Source organism: Amblyraja radiata, chromosome 19 (genome assembly GCF_010909765.2).
Source record: "Amblyraja radiata isolate CabotCenter1 chromosome 19, sAmbRad1.1.pri, whole genome shotgun sequence".
Classification (NCBI taxonomy): domain Eukaryota; kingdom Metazoa; phylum Chordata; class Chondrichthyes; order Rajiformes; family Rajidae; genus Amblyraja; species Amblyraja radiata.
The window spans coordinates 13,789,288-13,806,186 of record NC_045974.1 but is presented as its reverse complement, the minus strand read 5'-3'; the positions used below and the strand labels follow the sequence as shown (position 1 = coordinate 13,806,186).

The 16,899-nt window shown below is 44.1% G+C and overlaps 1 protein-coding gene across 1 annotated transcript in view; it reads left to right on the top strand.

Annotated features, from left to right (window-relative positions):
• LOC116983849 (fibrillin-1-like) overlaps positions 1 to 16,899 on the top strand; it is a 149,068-nt gene that overhangs the window by 118,198 nt on the left and 13,971 nt on the right. The window contains exons 52-59 of the mRNA XM_033037726.1: positions 2,560 to 2,658; positions 4,154 to 4,281; positions 6,687 to 6,873; positions 8,032 to 8,196; positions 10,023 to 10,263; positions 11,968 to 12,047; positions 13,630 to 13,762; positions 14,426 to 14,629. Of these exons, the coding sequence (XP_032893617.1) occupies positions 2,560 to 2,658; positions 4,154 to 4,281; positions 6,687 to 6,873; positions 8,032 to 8,196; positions 10,023 to 10,263; positions 11,968 to 12,047; positions 13,630 to 13,762; positions 14,426 to 14,629 (1,237 nt within the window). The remainder of the gene's footprint in view (positions 1 to 2,559; positions 2,659 to 4,153; positions 4,282 to 6,686; positions 6,874 to 8,031; positions 8,197 to 10,022; positions 10,264 to 11,967; positions 12,048 to 13,629; positions 13,763 to 14,425; positions 14,630 to 16,899) is intronic.

The following is a 16,899-nucleotide window of genomic DNA, read 5'->3' as shown; positions in this document are numbered from 1 at the left end:
CTGGAGCAGATGCCACGTAGCATATCAGCAACAGTTATGTCTTCACTGTATTGTAGGGCTGCCTCAATATACATTTGCAGGGAGATGATTGAAATAAAATCCAATAACCCAGAAGAGCTTTGGTGTCTCTGCCTTGTGCTTCAGTTGTATCAGATTCATTAAAGAAAAGCTGAGGTATGTACACCCATCCCCAGTATCAAATTACACCAGTAAGAGTTCTTTAGTTTCATCTGAAAGCTTCAAATTTTCAGTTTTAAGTTTTAGGTAAGGATTTCCAAAAGGGGTTCCCTTGTTTGAAACTACAGCAAGACTGGTGCATGAAAAGCAAATCAGCTTAAGTTTAGTTTAGAAATACAGTGCGGAAACAGGTCCTTCGGCCCACTGAGTCCTCGCTGATCAACGATCCCCATACACTAGCACTTTTCTACATTAAATCACTATTCACTATTAAACTAGGGACACCCGGAGAAAGCCAACAGGGAGAATGTACAAACTCCATACAGACAGCACCCGTAGTCAGGATAGAACCCGGGTCACTAGCGCTATAAAGCAGCAACTCTACCGCTGTGCCCTTGTCAGGGTAGGCTGCCGCCAGTGCCTACCTTAAGGGTAGGTTGCAGAATATGTGTGAAGGATGTGCCTCCTAAATAAGGCAACGCAAGAGCTAGTAGGTGCTGGAATTTTGGAATAAGGCAACACAAGGAACCAGGTGCTGGAATTTTGAGCAAAACTGAAAGTGCTGGAGTAACCCAGTGGGTCAGGCAGCATTTGTGGAGGGAATGGATAGGTGACATTTTGGGTCAGGATCCTTGTTCAGACAGAGGAGATATATTGCCCACTGCATTGGGCCAATAGTGACTGGGATTATTCATATAACAGGCTAATTTCAACTCATTCACTGATATATCCTATTTTATTTAATGTTTATATGGACGAATTGTCAAATCAGTTAAATAGGCTAAAAACTGGCTGTCTTGTGGGCAACACTATTGTTAATCATCTGATGTATGCAGATGACCTGGTCCTGCTCTGTCCATATAGTGCTGGGCTGCAGCAGATGCTGAAGGTGTGCTCTCAGTATGGCCTTGATTATGACATTAAGTATAACGCTAAGAAAAGCCGCATAATGGTAATTAGAAGCGCTGAGGACAGGGAATCAACTTTTCCGACCTTTTATTTGTCAGACAGTCCTCTTGCTGTGTGTGAGGAAATTAAATACTTAGGTCATGTCATATCTGATGACTGGAAGGATGACACAGACCTCTACCGACAGCGCTGTAAAATTTATCTTCAAGCCAACATGCTTATAAGGAAGTTTTATATGTGCTCTGATTCTGTGAAGTGTTCCCTGTTCAGAACCTACATCACACCGTTATATACTGCTCAATTGTGGTCTAATTATAAGAAAAAGAGTATGCAGAGGCTTAAGGTTGCATACAATGATGCAATGAGGTTGCTACTTCGTGTCCCTAGGTGGCATAGTGCCAGTCAATTGTTTGTGTCCACTAGAGTGCCAACCTGTGAGGCACTCTTAAGACAGCTGATGTTTAGTTTTATGTGTCGCCTGGACAAGTCAGAGAACCACATAATTGAAGCCCTAGTCAGCCCTCTGAAAAGCTGCTATAGATTCACTTCTAGGCTAAGACGGCATTGGTGCAATAGCTTATATATATTTTAGGCTAATATGCAATTTTTTTAATGTATCTTTGTAATTCTTTGTACTGTTTGATGTGTTATATGGACCTGTGTCTGAAATAAAGCTTTAATAATAATAATAATAATAATAATAATATAATCCAAAGTGCTATTTCGACACTTTGGTTCAGAGAGCAAGGATTATGTGTGGTTTGACAAGGCAGATAATAACGCATTTATCTCATCACTTGCTGAGTTTGCAGACTGCTGACCACAATGAATTATTGCACGGGGCTCTCACCACACAATTCCATAATTGAACGTAGAATCACTTAGTTGAGCATAGAGACTGCCAGCCCAAAGATTCTTCTCTTCAGGAAAGGTAATATGTCCAAGTCTGCCTGTTTTGGTCATGCCATTCAGAGTGGTGAAGAAAGCTGTTATGGAAGGTCCTTGCAACAGTTGCCTTGAAACATAGAAACATAGAAACATAGAAACATAGAAAATAGGTGCAGGAGGAGGCCATTCAGGCCTTCGAGCCTGCACTTTGGAGAGGTGCTCTGCATTGGAAGTTGGAAGAGGATGGAGTAAAGGAAAGAAATCCCCTTCTGAGCACGAGTTTGTGTTTCCAGAATCCATCCTGTGATTGAGACCGTCCTTGAGGTACAGAATCACCAACGACAATGTGGATAGGGGAAGGATTCCTCAAGATGCATTTCTGCTGCCTGGCAGGAATTCAGTGATGGTCACGTCCCTCTATAATTGCAATGCTCTGCGATGTACCCAAGCCATCCATCAGAAAGATTCTCGATCAGGTGGAACGAGCCACTTAAAAACCCACACAGACTTGTATCCCCTCAGGTCCCTGCTGTGATGGTTGGTTTGCATTAACGGAATATTAATCACTCTCATTCCCACTCGCAGGTCTGAATGAGTCGACTCTGTACGTTGTATCAGTTTCTGCTAAATCCTTCCTTGGCGAAGAAGACAGTGGTTTGCTATTGAAGTTTATGACCCAAAGCTGTAAGTATTCACAAAGAATGTCTCCTTGCCGATTATTTCCTCCTTTCCCACCTAAAGCAATGAGGCATTCATTATATTAAATGGTGCAGAGCACAGAATTGAGTTCAAATTGTGTGTGAGGAACAAACAGGGAATGCAAATTGCTCAACCAGGCAAGATCTAATGTAGCTGAAATAAATTAAAGGCACAGGAAGATATTCAATATTTCCTTACAAATAGAAGAAGGCTATTTCGGCCCATTAAGTCAATGCATACTTCACAGAGCAATCCATTCCCTACAAATGTATCCTAACAGCTATTCTCCGCACATTTTCATCAACACATTTGCAAATACTATCGCAACATTAAAGAAACATCTAAACGGGTACATGGATAGGATAGATTTAGAGGGATATGGGACAAACACAGACAGGTAGGACTAGTGAAGATGGGGCATGTTGGTTGGTGCAGGCAAGTTCCACGCTGTATCAGTCTATGACTCAATGACTCCAGCCCAGATCACAACACTGACCCCACACAAATGGGGAAACTTAAACTACAAACCCATAAAACTTTGGGGTGCGGCACGAAACGAGAGAGGCCACAGGAAGAAGTTATAAACTTCACACTAATTAGCGCTGTTTCCTCCCACACTCTAAAGACATACCAGTTTGTAGGTTAATTGGCTTTGTATGCATGTATGCATGTACATTGTCCATCATTGGGACGACATATGGCACAATGGGCTAAGTGTTCGGCTGGCAACCTGAAGGTTGCCGGTTCGAATCCGCTTGGAGTGCATATTGTCGTTGTGTACTTGGGCAAGACACTTCACCCACCTTTGCCAGTGTGTGAATGTGTGTGAATGTGTGTGAGTGATTGGTGGTGGTCGGAGGGGCCGTAGGCGCAGAATGGCAGCCACGCTTCCGTCAGTCTGCCCCAGGGCAGCTGTGGCTACAGAAGTAGCTTACCACCACCGAGTGTGACTGAGGAGTGAATGAATAATGCGATGTAAAGAGCCTTGAGTATTAGAAAGGCGCTATATAAATCCCATCCATTATTATTATTATTATCATGTGTGTAGGCTAGTGCTAGTGTGCTGGGATCACTGGTCGGCACAAACTCGGTGGGCCTGTATCTGTACACCGCGCTGTATCTCTAAACTAAACTAAAAATGTAACATTGAAGTGCAATAAATTCCGATGAAACATATGTGTAGGAAGGAACTGCAGATGCCGATTTAAACTGAAGATACACACAAAAAGCTGGAGTAATGTAACTCAGTGGGACAGGCAGAATCTCTGGAGAGAAGGAATGGGTGATGTTTCGGGTCTGAAGAAGGGTCTCGACCCGAAACATCACCCATTCCCTCTCTCCAGAAATGCTGCCTGTCCCGCTGAGTCACTCCAGCTTTTTGGGTCTATCTCCGATGAAACATAGTTCAGTGTTTTCTGATATGCCATAGTTTTCTCAATGTAAAAAGATAACATGCAATTCCCTCTATGTTGTGTCGCAGCCCCTGTCCAACCGGGCGATACCCCCTCAGTCCCCCAGAAAGTGCAAGTGGGGGAGTTTGAATCTTGTTGTGTGCTGGTCAGCTGGAAGCCACCTACTGAACCCAAGGAAGAAATAATACAGTATAATGTGAGTACAAGTAAAGAAGCGGGGTCCAGTGGCAGCGTGCTGGTGTGGTTATCTAACAAGTGCGGCTTGTCTGGGCTTCTGTTTGCTAAGGCAATCGAGAGGCTGCCTCGAATTCGGGGTCCTGGCCTTGCTTGAATTCAGCAGGTGAGCTGGAGGCATGGACAGACCTCGAGGCCTTGGCCATGTAAACGATCTGCAATAATTCGAGCCCTCGGGGAACTGCTTCACATGAGACACAATGAGATTGGGAAATGGTTTTGTGGAGGGTCTGGTGATGCCATTTTGGGGTGGGGTGGGATGGGGTGATGGGGGGGTGGAGTGGGTGCTGGGGTGGGGTATGTGCTTGGGTGGTGTGGTGCGATGGGATGGGGTGTGGAGGTGCGGTCTGGTGTGAGATAATGGTCACTGCAGCTCCAAAAAATATCAGGCACAATTTTTGCAGAGTGTTTTCTGGTTCACATAGAACATTCCATCCAATACTGGTCAAGGGGATGAGTACAGATGGGGATTTGCTGGTCGGCACAGACAGAATGTGAGCCATAACCCCTGTTTCTGGTGCCATAGTCACACCACTCAAGGTCAACCCATATGTATTCCCCTTAAACCTGTGCTCAGGCTCAGATCAAGTCTCCCATGAGGGAGGAGAAATGGTGAGCCCCAGTTAAAACACTAGGGACCAATCCACAGGGCTAATTAAACTGTTCAAGTGAGTTTATTGTCATGTGTCCCTGTATAGGACAATGAAATTCTTGCTTTGCTTAAGCACACAGAAAATAGTAGGCATTTACTACAAAACAGATAAATGTGTCCATATACCATGATATAAATATATACACACATGAATAAATAAACTGATAAAGTGCAAATAGCAGAAAGTGGTTATTAATAATCAGAGTTTTGTCCGAGCCAGGTTTAATAGCCTGATGGCTGTGGGGAAGTAGCTATTCCTGTTAAGCCAATGTCCACAAATTCAAACTGTTACTACCCTATTTACACAAGTCCTCTCTTCCAGTGAAAATAGGTCCGGGAGCCCATGAAAGGAGCCTCGATCGGGTGAGGTAACCTTGCGATGAAGTCCTGAGCCAAACAACTTGGCTTCATTTAATCTTCATTCTATGTTGGCATCTTCATCCTACGTCATCTTTGGTCAATAGACACGGGGAGTCAGAGGACGTATGATGTGCAGAGGGAGGGAGGGAGGGTAAATCCAGCTTGTTCCCAAAATCTACAGGGAATGGAGATGCGGGACAGCATTCCATCTTCAGTAATCCTTGCAGGAAACTAGTTTGATCAGAATTGGATGAGTGCTCAGATGTCATCTGATTGTCAAGAACTTTGGAGGCAGAAATGGCCCATCCAGTTTGAGAATTTGGTGTCCCAACTCTGTTGATTCAATGCTGATTCAATGTGACTTTATTATTACATGTATCTAGGTACAGTGAAATTCTTTGTTTTTGCATGTGATACACAAAGTACACAAAGAGCTGCCACGTTTCCGGTGCCGACAAAGTACAAAAGTACTAATTAGAGTCATGTTGGTCCCTCTTGGTTCACTGCCAAACCTGTTCAATCCTGGCTATGGGTGATGTCTGTACGGAGTTTGTACGTTCTCCACATGACCTGCGTGGGTTTTCTCTGGGAGCTCCAATCTCCTCCCACACTCTAAAGACGTGCAGGTTTGTAGGCTAATTGGCTTGGTAAAATTGTAAATACCTGTAGTCCCAAGTGTGTAGGATAGTTTTAGTGTTTGGGGTGATTATCCCACGGACTCAGTGGGCCGTAGGGCTTGTTTCCGCACTGTATCTCTAAATTAAACTAAATTAAACTAAGCCTTCCTGTAGGAACAATTTGCAGTTAGATTGGGCCTTTAATGTTGGAAAGATGTTCAAGACACTAAATGACATTGGAGTGTACTGGTGAACTAAGAGTTTACTTTTTTTAAGTTTAGGTTAGTTTAGAGATACAGCATGGAAACAGGCCCTTCGGCCCACCTAGTCCGTCTTGACCAGCAATCCCCGCACACTAACACTATCCTACACACTCTAGGGACAATTTACAATTTTACCAAGCTAACAAACCCGTACGTCTTTGGAGTGTGGGAGGAAACCTACGCAGGTCACGGGGTGAAGGTACAAACTCCGTACAGACTGCACCCGATCAGGATTTAACTCTGGCGCTGTAAGGCAGCAAATCTACCGCTGTGCCACCCTGCCCCCCTTAATGAGTTCTCCATCATAACATCTGGACATCATGCAACTGATGAGCAGAAGCCGAAGAAGACTGAAAGAATGTTCATAAACTCGGGTCTTCTTCTTTGTAATCCAAGTATGTATTGAAATTATTGCCATAGTGATAGCCATTTTCAGATGTTTACTGATCAAGGTGATCAACTCTTCGTTAAACAGGTGGATGTCCAGACTAATGATTCGCTGCCTGTGCAATACACAACCGATTCGACCTTTATTTACCTGCAAGATCTGGATCCCCGGCAGAAATATGACATCCGTGTGTCTGCGGTGAACAGCCAGGGTGAAGGAGAAACCAGTGAGAAGCTCTCTGTCAGACTGAGGGAAATACCCCAACATGAAACAGGCAAGGTCCAAAATTCCTGAAAAACCCTCACAGGCTAGAAATGTGTCGTAAAGCCAATAAATACTAAAATGGTGGGTGGCCGTTATTTAAATATATATTGAAAGAACATACCTTAATTCTGATATAGTTTAGTTTAGTTTAGTTTAGAGTTATAGCGCGGAAACAGGCCCTTCGGCCCACCGAGTCCACGTTGACCAGCGATCCTCGCACACTAACATTATCCTGCACACACACAAGGGACAATTTTACAAAGCTATTGTCATCCCTAACCCTCCTGATCCCATCCTTCTACTGCCCACAAGATCTATTCTCCATCTGATTCCATTTGTCCATCTCTCCATTAAATGGTTTTCATTATCACCTTCACTACTTATCATATCCCAGCACTTGTAGCCTTAGTTTTCCCACTCATCACCCTCCAGCCTTGCGGTAGAGGTGCATCTTTCATCTGCACCTCTTGTCCTTACAAATGACACTCTGTATGAAAAGATCAGAGAAGTTTCCCCAAGTACCCTGGTCAATAATCTACTTCGATCAACACATAAAATATTTGGTCTGATCAATTTATAGGCACAGTGATACAGTGTTAAAACAGGCCCTTCCACCAAACCTGCCCACACCGGCCAACATGTCCCAGCTACACGAGTCCCACCTGCCAGCATTTGGTCCATATCCCTCCAAACCTGTCCTAACTGCTTCTTAAACATTGGGATAGTCCCAGCCTCAACTACCTCTCTGGCAGCTTGTTCCATACACCCACCACCCTTTGTGTGAAAAGGTTACCCCTCAGATTCCTATATAATCTTTTCCCCTCCACCTTAAACCTATATCCTCTGGTCCTCGATTCACCCTCATTGGGCAAGAGACTCTGTGCATCTACCCAATCTATTCCGCTCATGATCTTATGCACCTCTATAAGATCACCCCTCATCCTCCTGCGCTCCAAGGAATAGAGTCCCAGCCTACTCAACCTCTTCCTATTTATCTTTATGTTATTGTCACGTGTACTGCGGTGAAAAGCTTTTGTTGCGTGCTATCTAGTCAGTAGAAAGACAATACGTGATTGCAATGTACAACGACTGCCTTGTTGCTGTGGGACAACATGAGGTTGAGAAAGGTATTAGGTTAGTTCTATATTGACCTTTTTCCAACTTTTAGCGCTGAAAATAAAGCCAAGATTACTCGTCAGCGAGGATTTCTCGCTCAGGGCATCGAGCATCTTCTTGCAACTTCCAGAGTGTGGAGTATTTGATGCAGCTGCAAAACAGCTGAATGCCACATCTGGTCACCTCTCCATCTACATCGTCGTTGCAAACGACAAAGGTATGTTGTTAATTCTTCCATCTATTGTTTATCAGGTTTGAGGTTTTTCCACAAGTGGTTATGTTTCCACATCAGTTGCACTGAACTCATTCAATATTAGGAGGGATTGAATGGAACAGCACTGTAGTGTAATTAACCTAGGATCCATTTTGAAGTTTTCTTTGACTTCCAGCAAGATGAGAGGATGACATTTTTCCAATATGGTGCCATTTATCATTAATACTGGTCAACTTTAATCGCCCCACTGTCGATTAAAATGGATCTCTCTACATTCAGTTAAAATGGTCCTCCATCAACCATTTAGCATTCAGGGTGAGCATTCAAAATTGGCCTGGTGGAAGGAGTCAGAGGGTGATAGTGGATGGTATTTTTTCTGCTTAGAGGTTGGGACTAATGGTTTGCCGCAGGGATCTGTGGTGGGTCCATTGCTGTTTCCCATCGGTATTAATAATCTGGATGACAGTGTAGTTAAAGTAATTAGTAAATTTGCAGATTAGACCATCATTGGTGGTATGGCAGTGAAGAGGAAGATTATGTATGTTCACAAAAGAATCTACATCAAGGGAGGTGGACCAAGGACTAGCAGATGGAATTTAGCTCGGACAAGAGTGAGTTGAGGCACTTTGGTGAGTCAAACTAGGACAGCTCTTACACAGTAAATGTGGGGAACTGGAGAATGTTTTAGAGCAGAGCGATCTAGGGGTAGACATTTGGACAGGGTGGTGAAGTTGGTGTTAGGCTCAGTTGCCCTCATCAGTAAGGGTACTGAGTGCAGGAGAAGACACAGTGTGCTGGAGTAACTCAGCGGGTCAGGAAGCATCTCAGGAGAACATGGATAGGTAACGTTTCGGGTCGGGACTCTTCTTCAGACTGATCGGAAAGAGGAGGAGAACTTCTTCAAAATAGACATAACTTGAGATTTTGCAGTGGAACAATGAAATGTAGAAACAAGGAACTGCAGGTGCTGGTTTACAAAAGTGGACACAGAGCGCTGGAGTAGCTCTCTGGGTCAAGTACCTCTGTCTTCTCAGGAGAACATGGATAGATGACATTTCAGGCTGTGACACTTTTTCCGACTGTGTACAGCAATTGAGTCATCATGTTACAGCTGTAAAATATGTTAATGGGACCACACGGGGTGATCGCTGGTTGGCACTGACTCGATGGGCTGAAGGGCCTGTTTCTGCGCTGTACCTCTAAAGGTCATAAGATCGTGTGATAGGAGCAGAATTAGGACATTTGGCCCATCGCCCACTCTGGGCTGACCTATCTCTCCCTCCTAACCCCATTCTCATACCTTCTCCCCATAATCTCTGACACCTGTACTAATCAAGAATCTATCTATATCTGCCTTAAATATATCCACTGACTTTGCTTCCTAGGCCTTCTGTGGCAAAAAATTCTACAGATTCATCACCCCCTGACTAAAGAAATTCATCCTCACCTCCTTCCTAAAAGAATGTCCTTTAATTCTGAGGCTGTGACCTCTAGTCCTAGACTCTCCCAGTAGTGGAAACATCCTCTCCACATCCACTCTATACTAGCCTTTCACTATTCTGTACGATTCAATGAGGTTCCCCCTCATTCTTTTAAACTCCAGCGAGTGCAGGCCCAGTGCCGACAAACGTTCATTATAGGTTAAACTACTCATTTCTGGGATCATTCTTGTAAACCTCCTCTGGACCCTCTCCAGAACCAGCACATCCATCCTCAGGTATGGTGCCCAAAATTACTCCCACTTTTTCCACAATATTCCAAAATATTCTCAGCGTAAAAGGTTAAAGTCTAAAGTAATAACCCACACCTTTGGTAAATCCCATTTCCAGCTGCCTCTGAGAATTTCATCCTCCTGCCTCTGAGCGTATTTGGCGAGCTCTACAATCACACCGGCACCGAGAAGCAACATCTGTATCTCGCACAGCAACACTTCTCCATCTACCACTGCCAGGGAAGGAAGTATGGACGAGCCTCCCAGCCCATGTGGTACTATGCCATTGGCTCCAACACCACGTGCCACCCGAATAAAGTGATTTGTGATCGTCCCCTGCAGCCCAACACACCCTACAGGTGACCTCTACTCTGACCGTGACCACATGATAGGATACGATACGACGCAACGTAATACGATACGATAGAACTTTATTTATCCCGGATTGATCGGGAAATTGATCTGCCAACATCATAAAACACAACGTACATGAAACATGAAATTAAAGTGACGAGTGGAAAGGATCGGGGATGTTCAAGAATTTGGCGGTGGTAGTCAGTCCACCGCACGACAAAAGGGGGAGGGGTTGTACACCTACAGGGAAGATGGATCTCCTGTGGCGTTCTGTACTGCATCTTGGTGCAACCAGTCTGTTGCTGAAGGTGCTCATTAGGTTGACCAGTGTGTGTCGTGGAGGGGGAGAGCTGTATTGTCCAGGATGCTCCGCAGTTTGAGGAGCATCCTCCCCTCCAGGACCACCTCCGATGAATCCAGTTTTCACTGCAATAAAGTTTTAATGGACATCCCAATAAAAGTAGACCTGCCCCCAGTGTACCTTGCAGTAGATGGGGGCTAATTGGCAATTGAGCGTGTGCTCTTAAAAAATAGTTCATACGGTTTAAAACAAAAATAAATGGTTGCAATTTTGTCGTCTATCGTCATTCATAAGTCATAGGAGCAGAATTAGGCCATTCTGTCCTTCAAGGCAAAGGCAAAGGCAAAGGCAAATTTATTTGTATAGCACCATTCGTGCAAACAGCAATTCAAGGTGCTTTACAGGAAAGAAAAAATAAAATAGTCAATAATTAAAAATTGCAAAATAAGCAAATACGACAAATGTATGAATAATAAAACAACGTCAATGAAACAATAAAACGATTTTAAAAAGCACATAAAAGGGTTAAAATTAGACGGTTAAGATTACCTGCATGTCGGGTTATGGACAAGCTATAGTAAACAACCGTGTTTTTAGGCCTGATTTAAATGCGCTTACAGTCTGTGCACACCTCAGGTGTTCAGGGAGCTTGTTCCACAGGTGTGGAGCATAAAAACCCAATGCTGCTTCAGCCTTTTTAGTTCTGACCCTGGGAACACAGAGTAAACCTGTCCCTGAAGACCTGAGGAGTCTAGGCGCCTCATATACAACAAGTAGGTCAGAGATGTATTTTGGACCTAGACCATTCAGTGCCTTGTAGGTCAGTAACAGAATTTAAAAATCTATCCTCTTACACACAGGGAGCCAGTGCAAAGATTTAAGGACAGGTGTAATGTGGTCCATTTTCTTGGTGTTGGTCAAGACTCTGGCAGCGGCATTTTGGATAAGCTGCAGTTGTTTAATTGATTTTTTATTGAGACCTGTAAAGATGCCATTACAATAATCTAACCTACTAAAAATATATGCATGAACAAGTTTTTCAGTGTCTTCTTTGGACAGAAATCCCTTGATTCTTACAATATTTTTTAGTCTACTCCACCATTAAATCATGGATGATCTATTGTTCCCTCTCCAACGCCATTCGCATGCCTAGGTTGAGGCAGATGCAATAACAACATTTGAAAGGAAATTGGACAGACACATGGATACGACCGGTTTTGATGCATATGGGTCAAACACAGGGAAAGAGGACTTGTTTAGCTGGGCATCGTGGTCAGCATGGATGAGTTGGGCTGAAGGGCCAGCTTCCATGCTGTATGACTCTATTACTCCGCGAAAGCTTAATCCAGCATCAGTTTTAGCTGGGATTCGGGGAAATGAGTCTGACTTACATCTTTGACTTCCACAGAATCAAGTACGTTCTAGCTGACCGACATAAAGGAGAGATCTTGAGCAGTGACTGGTCGGAAACGTTCAGGACCAAACCAGGTAACGGCCAAATCAAAAAAACAAATCAAGTCTCCAAAACGTTCATGAGTGAGTGGCAGGAAAAAAAGAGTCAAGAATTAATAGTGTTTGATTATCTTATGTCCCAGATAGAACAATGAAATTCTTACTTGCAGCAGCACAACAGAATATGTAAATATAGTACACTGTAAACAAAATCAAACAATAATAGTGCAATAATGACAATAATAGTCCATGTAGTTCAATGCTGATTTGAGGTTGTAATGCTTAATAGCCGAATGGCTGTAGGGGTGAAGCTGGACGTTACAGTTTCCAGGCTCCTGTACCTTCTTCCTGATGGCTTGGCTTGGGCTGAGCCTTGCACGGCACCATTCATTACCTTACTTTGCAGTGACATTGCAACAGGCCCCAAAATAGATTGCCTCGAAGGCTGATTGCTGGTGAATGGGTTTTATAAATAGTTCCTGTACAGCTTGTCAGCATGCAAATGTTGTCACAAAGGCTACTGAAAATGAACATGGTTTATCCTTCGATCAATCTCCCTGGATGCCAGTAGCAACATCAGGAAATCAGTGGCTCTGATAGACATTGCCCATTTGATTCCTCTGGGCAATCAAGAAACTGCTTGTGTTCGAAAGAAGCAGCAAACATCTCATTTGATTGAAATGATTCCTGTCATTACCCATCGGACAACTCCCTTTGCTTTCCTTGACTGGTTTCCTGGAGATTAGGAATAGGATATCAGCAGGAAACAGGGACAGTGGCGAAACAAGGGTATAATCACAAGGAAATTTGACGAAAGGGTTTCCAACGCAAATTATGACCACGTGCACGTGAAGGAACAACTCCAAAAATGTAATCGAAGGTAAAAAAGGAAGGACCAAGGCTTTGAGGTCAGGAGCCAAATAGTCCTGGTGAAAACCCGATGGAAGACCTGAGCAGATGATTGTGAGTAGCATTGTCGAAGGTCGCTTCCATCACATTGCTGATGGTTCGCAAGTCGAGTGACTCCAGAGTAATTCTGCAGTTTGAGAGCATGACGTACCTGGACAATTTTTCACATTGAGAAACAAAAACAAAATGCTGGAGGAACTCAGCGGTTCAGGCAGCATCTATGGAGGCAATGGGCAGATGGCATTTCAGGTCGGGATTGATGGAGTGGGAGTGGGGGGAGAGGTTGAAAAGAGAGGTGGAAATGGGGTAAAGCCTGATGTGATAGAGTATACGTTTTTTGGGGAGGGGGGGGGGAGGGAGGTAAGTAATTGGCAGATGGAGTCATCTACCAATCACCCACCCATCCCCCAAACCATAACCATGTGCCAGTCTTTACCCCATTTCTGCCTCTCTTTCTCCCCCCCCCCACGCCATCAGTCTGTAGGACGGTCCCGACCCAAAACATTGTCTGTCCATGCCCTCCACCAGTGCTGCCTGACCCACCGAGTTCCTCCAGCACTTTGAATTTTTGCTCAATGTGTAAAATAAAATTAGCATTACAGTTTCTTGTGTCTCAATTTTTGTCGGGTAGATGCTAGTGCCTTTCCAGTGCCTTTTTCTTCCCTGTTCTGGCTCCCCTGCCTGACCATGATGTTCTGTCTCACTCCAGGCACTCCATACCAAGAACTGCAAGACAACTGGCAGCGTTCTGCAGGGATGATCGTCATCACAGTTGTGTTACTGTGTCTCCTCTGCCTCCTGTTCCTCGGTCTTCTCCTTATGTGCTGCTACAGGAGGAAGAGGTTTGTAGAGAAGAATATAACTGAAGTCAGTTGCCCCACCACCCAGGCAAGCGAAACAACTGCTCCATGCACGGGGAAGTGGTGGCGGAGTTAATCAGGAATTTTTGCTGCGGAGATTAGGATGATCCAAAGCTGGTCTTGGTTCTTGGTTTCTTGGTCCTCCAAAATATTCCAAATGGAATTTAAACTGGAGGTGGTGAAGGGAGGTCTTAAGTCCATCAGTTCTCTGTCCAGTAACTTCTCTTCGATCGCCACAAGGTCTCATTACCACACTTCCCAAAGCTGAGAACATCTTGCTGCATTTCATGTCGCTGGTCAGAACTTCAAAATTCAGACTAGAGTGGTGAGGCAAGATACAGTGAATTACATTTTTTGCATACAGCTCAGCAAGACCATCACCATACACAAGCACACCCCCCAGGTTAGTACAGAAGAGCCCATTCAGTCTATATGCAAGAGGCGTCATTTCTAAGCATAAATACTAAAAGTAGCCCTCAAACGTAAGACGATTGAAGAAAATAATAGAAAATTGGAGGAGCAATCACTAGCCAATGGTCCAAATATCGTCACCCTGAGCAACCGTCCTGTTATTTGTATGACTGAATGATTTATGATTTTGAATTCTCAATGCTGTTTTTTTTTTCTTAATATGTTGATCTGAAGCAGGACTGGAATAATGTGGAATCACTGGATGGGATACGACACCCATTTTAAGAAAGATATGCGCAGAGCCAACCTGTTGGCAACAGCCGGTGGAAGTCAGGAAAGCCAGAAAGGCAACAACACATTGTTCTTTCTCCATCCCCAGGACCAATGTTCCAACGAGGACAATATTTCTCATTCCTGGAAAAGTCCGCACTATATCAGGTGCTGTCAATGCACATGTCTGGTGTCAACTCTGCTTCGCTCATTGTTTCTTTTGTAGGCAATCGCATAATATTCTCCCCCCTGAGACAGGGTTAACTTTTTACCATAAATGTTATAAATTCACAAATATACCGGTTCCGGGACAATATCATCAGCTACCAAATTCCACACTCTAGACATCGAAGCTCAGTGCTTTTTTAGTACACAAAATGTGCCAATATGCAAAACAATTACTACATTGATCACCTTTTTTTCAATCAATTTACCTCATCTTCTGTTTTGATTTTAGAGTCATGGTCATACAGCGAGGAAAAAGGCCCAACTTGTCCACGCCGCCAAACATGTCCCATCTACACTAATCCCATCCAATTTAGTTTAAATTAGTCTATTGTCACGTGTACTGAGGTACAGTGAAAATATTTTGTTGCGTGCTAACCAGTCAGCGGAAAGACAATACAGCATTACAATCCAGCCATCCACAGTGTACAGATACATAAGAGAATAACGTTTAGTGCAAGATAAAGCCAGTAAAGTCCGATCAAAGATAGTCCGAGGGTCTCCAATGAGGTAGATGGTAGTTTGGGACTGCTCTCTAGTTGTGGTGGGATGGTTAAGTTGCCTGATAATAGCTGGGAAGAAACTGTCCTTGAATCTGGAGGTGTACCTTCTCACACTTCTATACCTTTTGCCTGATGAGACAGAGGAGAAGAGAGAGTGGCCAGGGTGTGGCTCGTCTTTGATTGTCGCCTGCCTACGTTTGGCCCAAATCTCACCACACCTGTCCTATCCATGTACCTGTCTAAATGTTTCTTCAATATTACGATAGAATCATCCTCAACTACCACCTCCGGCGGCTCGTTCCATTCACCCACCACCCTTTGTGTATAAAGGTGACACCTGAGGTTCCTATCAAAACTTTCCCCCCTCACCTTAAACCTATGTCCCCTGGTTCTCAAACCCCCTACTCTGGGCAAGAGACTCTGTGTGTCTGTGACCAATCAACTTCTAATTTAATAAACTAATAACTAAAAAGTATAAAATCAAATGAAACTTAAACAGATTTGAACATCTAGTTTTTAGCAGTGCCCGTACACTGTACCAGTGTGTACCGCCACACAACATAGAGCACTACCTATGGTGCTTTGAATGTGATTGCTGCCCAAGCAATCTAACCCAGGTGTGAAACCTTATCTTACTTCAATTTACCAGGACAGGTTTTCCAAAGACACCTTTGTCCTGCACATCATAGATGACATTCCTGATGCTGGAGGGAGTGTGCAGGGTGTGTTGGTAGATGGGGTGCCAGCCTTTTTTTGTTTGGTTTAGAGATACAGCGCGGAAACAGGCCCTTTGGCCCATCGAGTCCATGCTGGCCAGCAATCCCCTCTTACACTAATACCATCCTACACACTAGGGGCAATTTACAATCATACCCAGCCAATTAGCCTGCAAGCCTGTATGTCTTTGGAGTGTGGGAGGAAACCAGTGCACCCAGAGAAAACCCACACAGGTTACAGGGAGGCGTACAAAGTCCATACAGACAAGCACGATCGAACCCGTAGTCAGGATCGAACCCGGGTGTACAGCAGCAACTCTACCGCTGCGCCACCGTGCCACCCTAAGTCACGAGGGCTATATTATCCTGAGTGGTGGCAAACCTCTTGAGCATTGTTACTTTTGTTCCTATTATCCAGTAATTACCATCCCTTTAGCTGACCTGGTGGTTGCATTAATTAAGGCAAGGTATGAGGCATGAACACCACAAATGCCTTATCCTATATTCTTTATTGTCAGTCTAAGGAAGTATCCCGACCAGATACATCACCTATCCATGTTCTCCAAATATGCTGCCTGACTTGCTGCGTTACTCCAGCACTTTATCCTTTTTTTTAAACTGGCATCTGCAGTTCCTTGTGCCGGTCTTTATCTAAATCGGGCTGATTTCAACCTGATTGATCGAGTAGTTCATGCTTTCATATCCTCCATCCATCCAATAATTTGTTAAACACAATCTATCACATACTAACACAAAGTTTCAAAGACATTTAGACGTACATAGAAGGGATGTTTAGAGGGATATAGTCTAGGAAGGTGGGACTAGTTTAAATGGGACATGCTGGTCGGTGTGGGCTAGTTGGGCCAAAGGGCCTGTTTCCATGCTGTGTGTCTCTATGACAGCCAAGAGTAAACAGCCTGTGGTGTCTTCATGGCTGACTCCCTTGCTGAAGCAAATGGCTATTTGCACAATGTTTGTGAGAGAGAAATAAGAT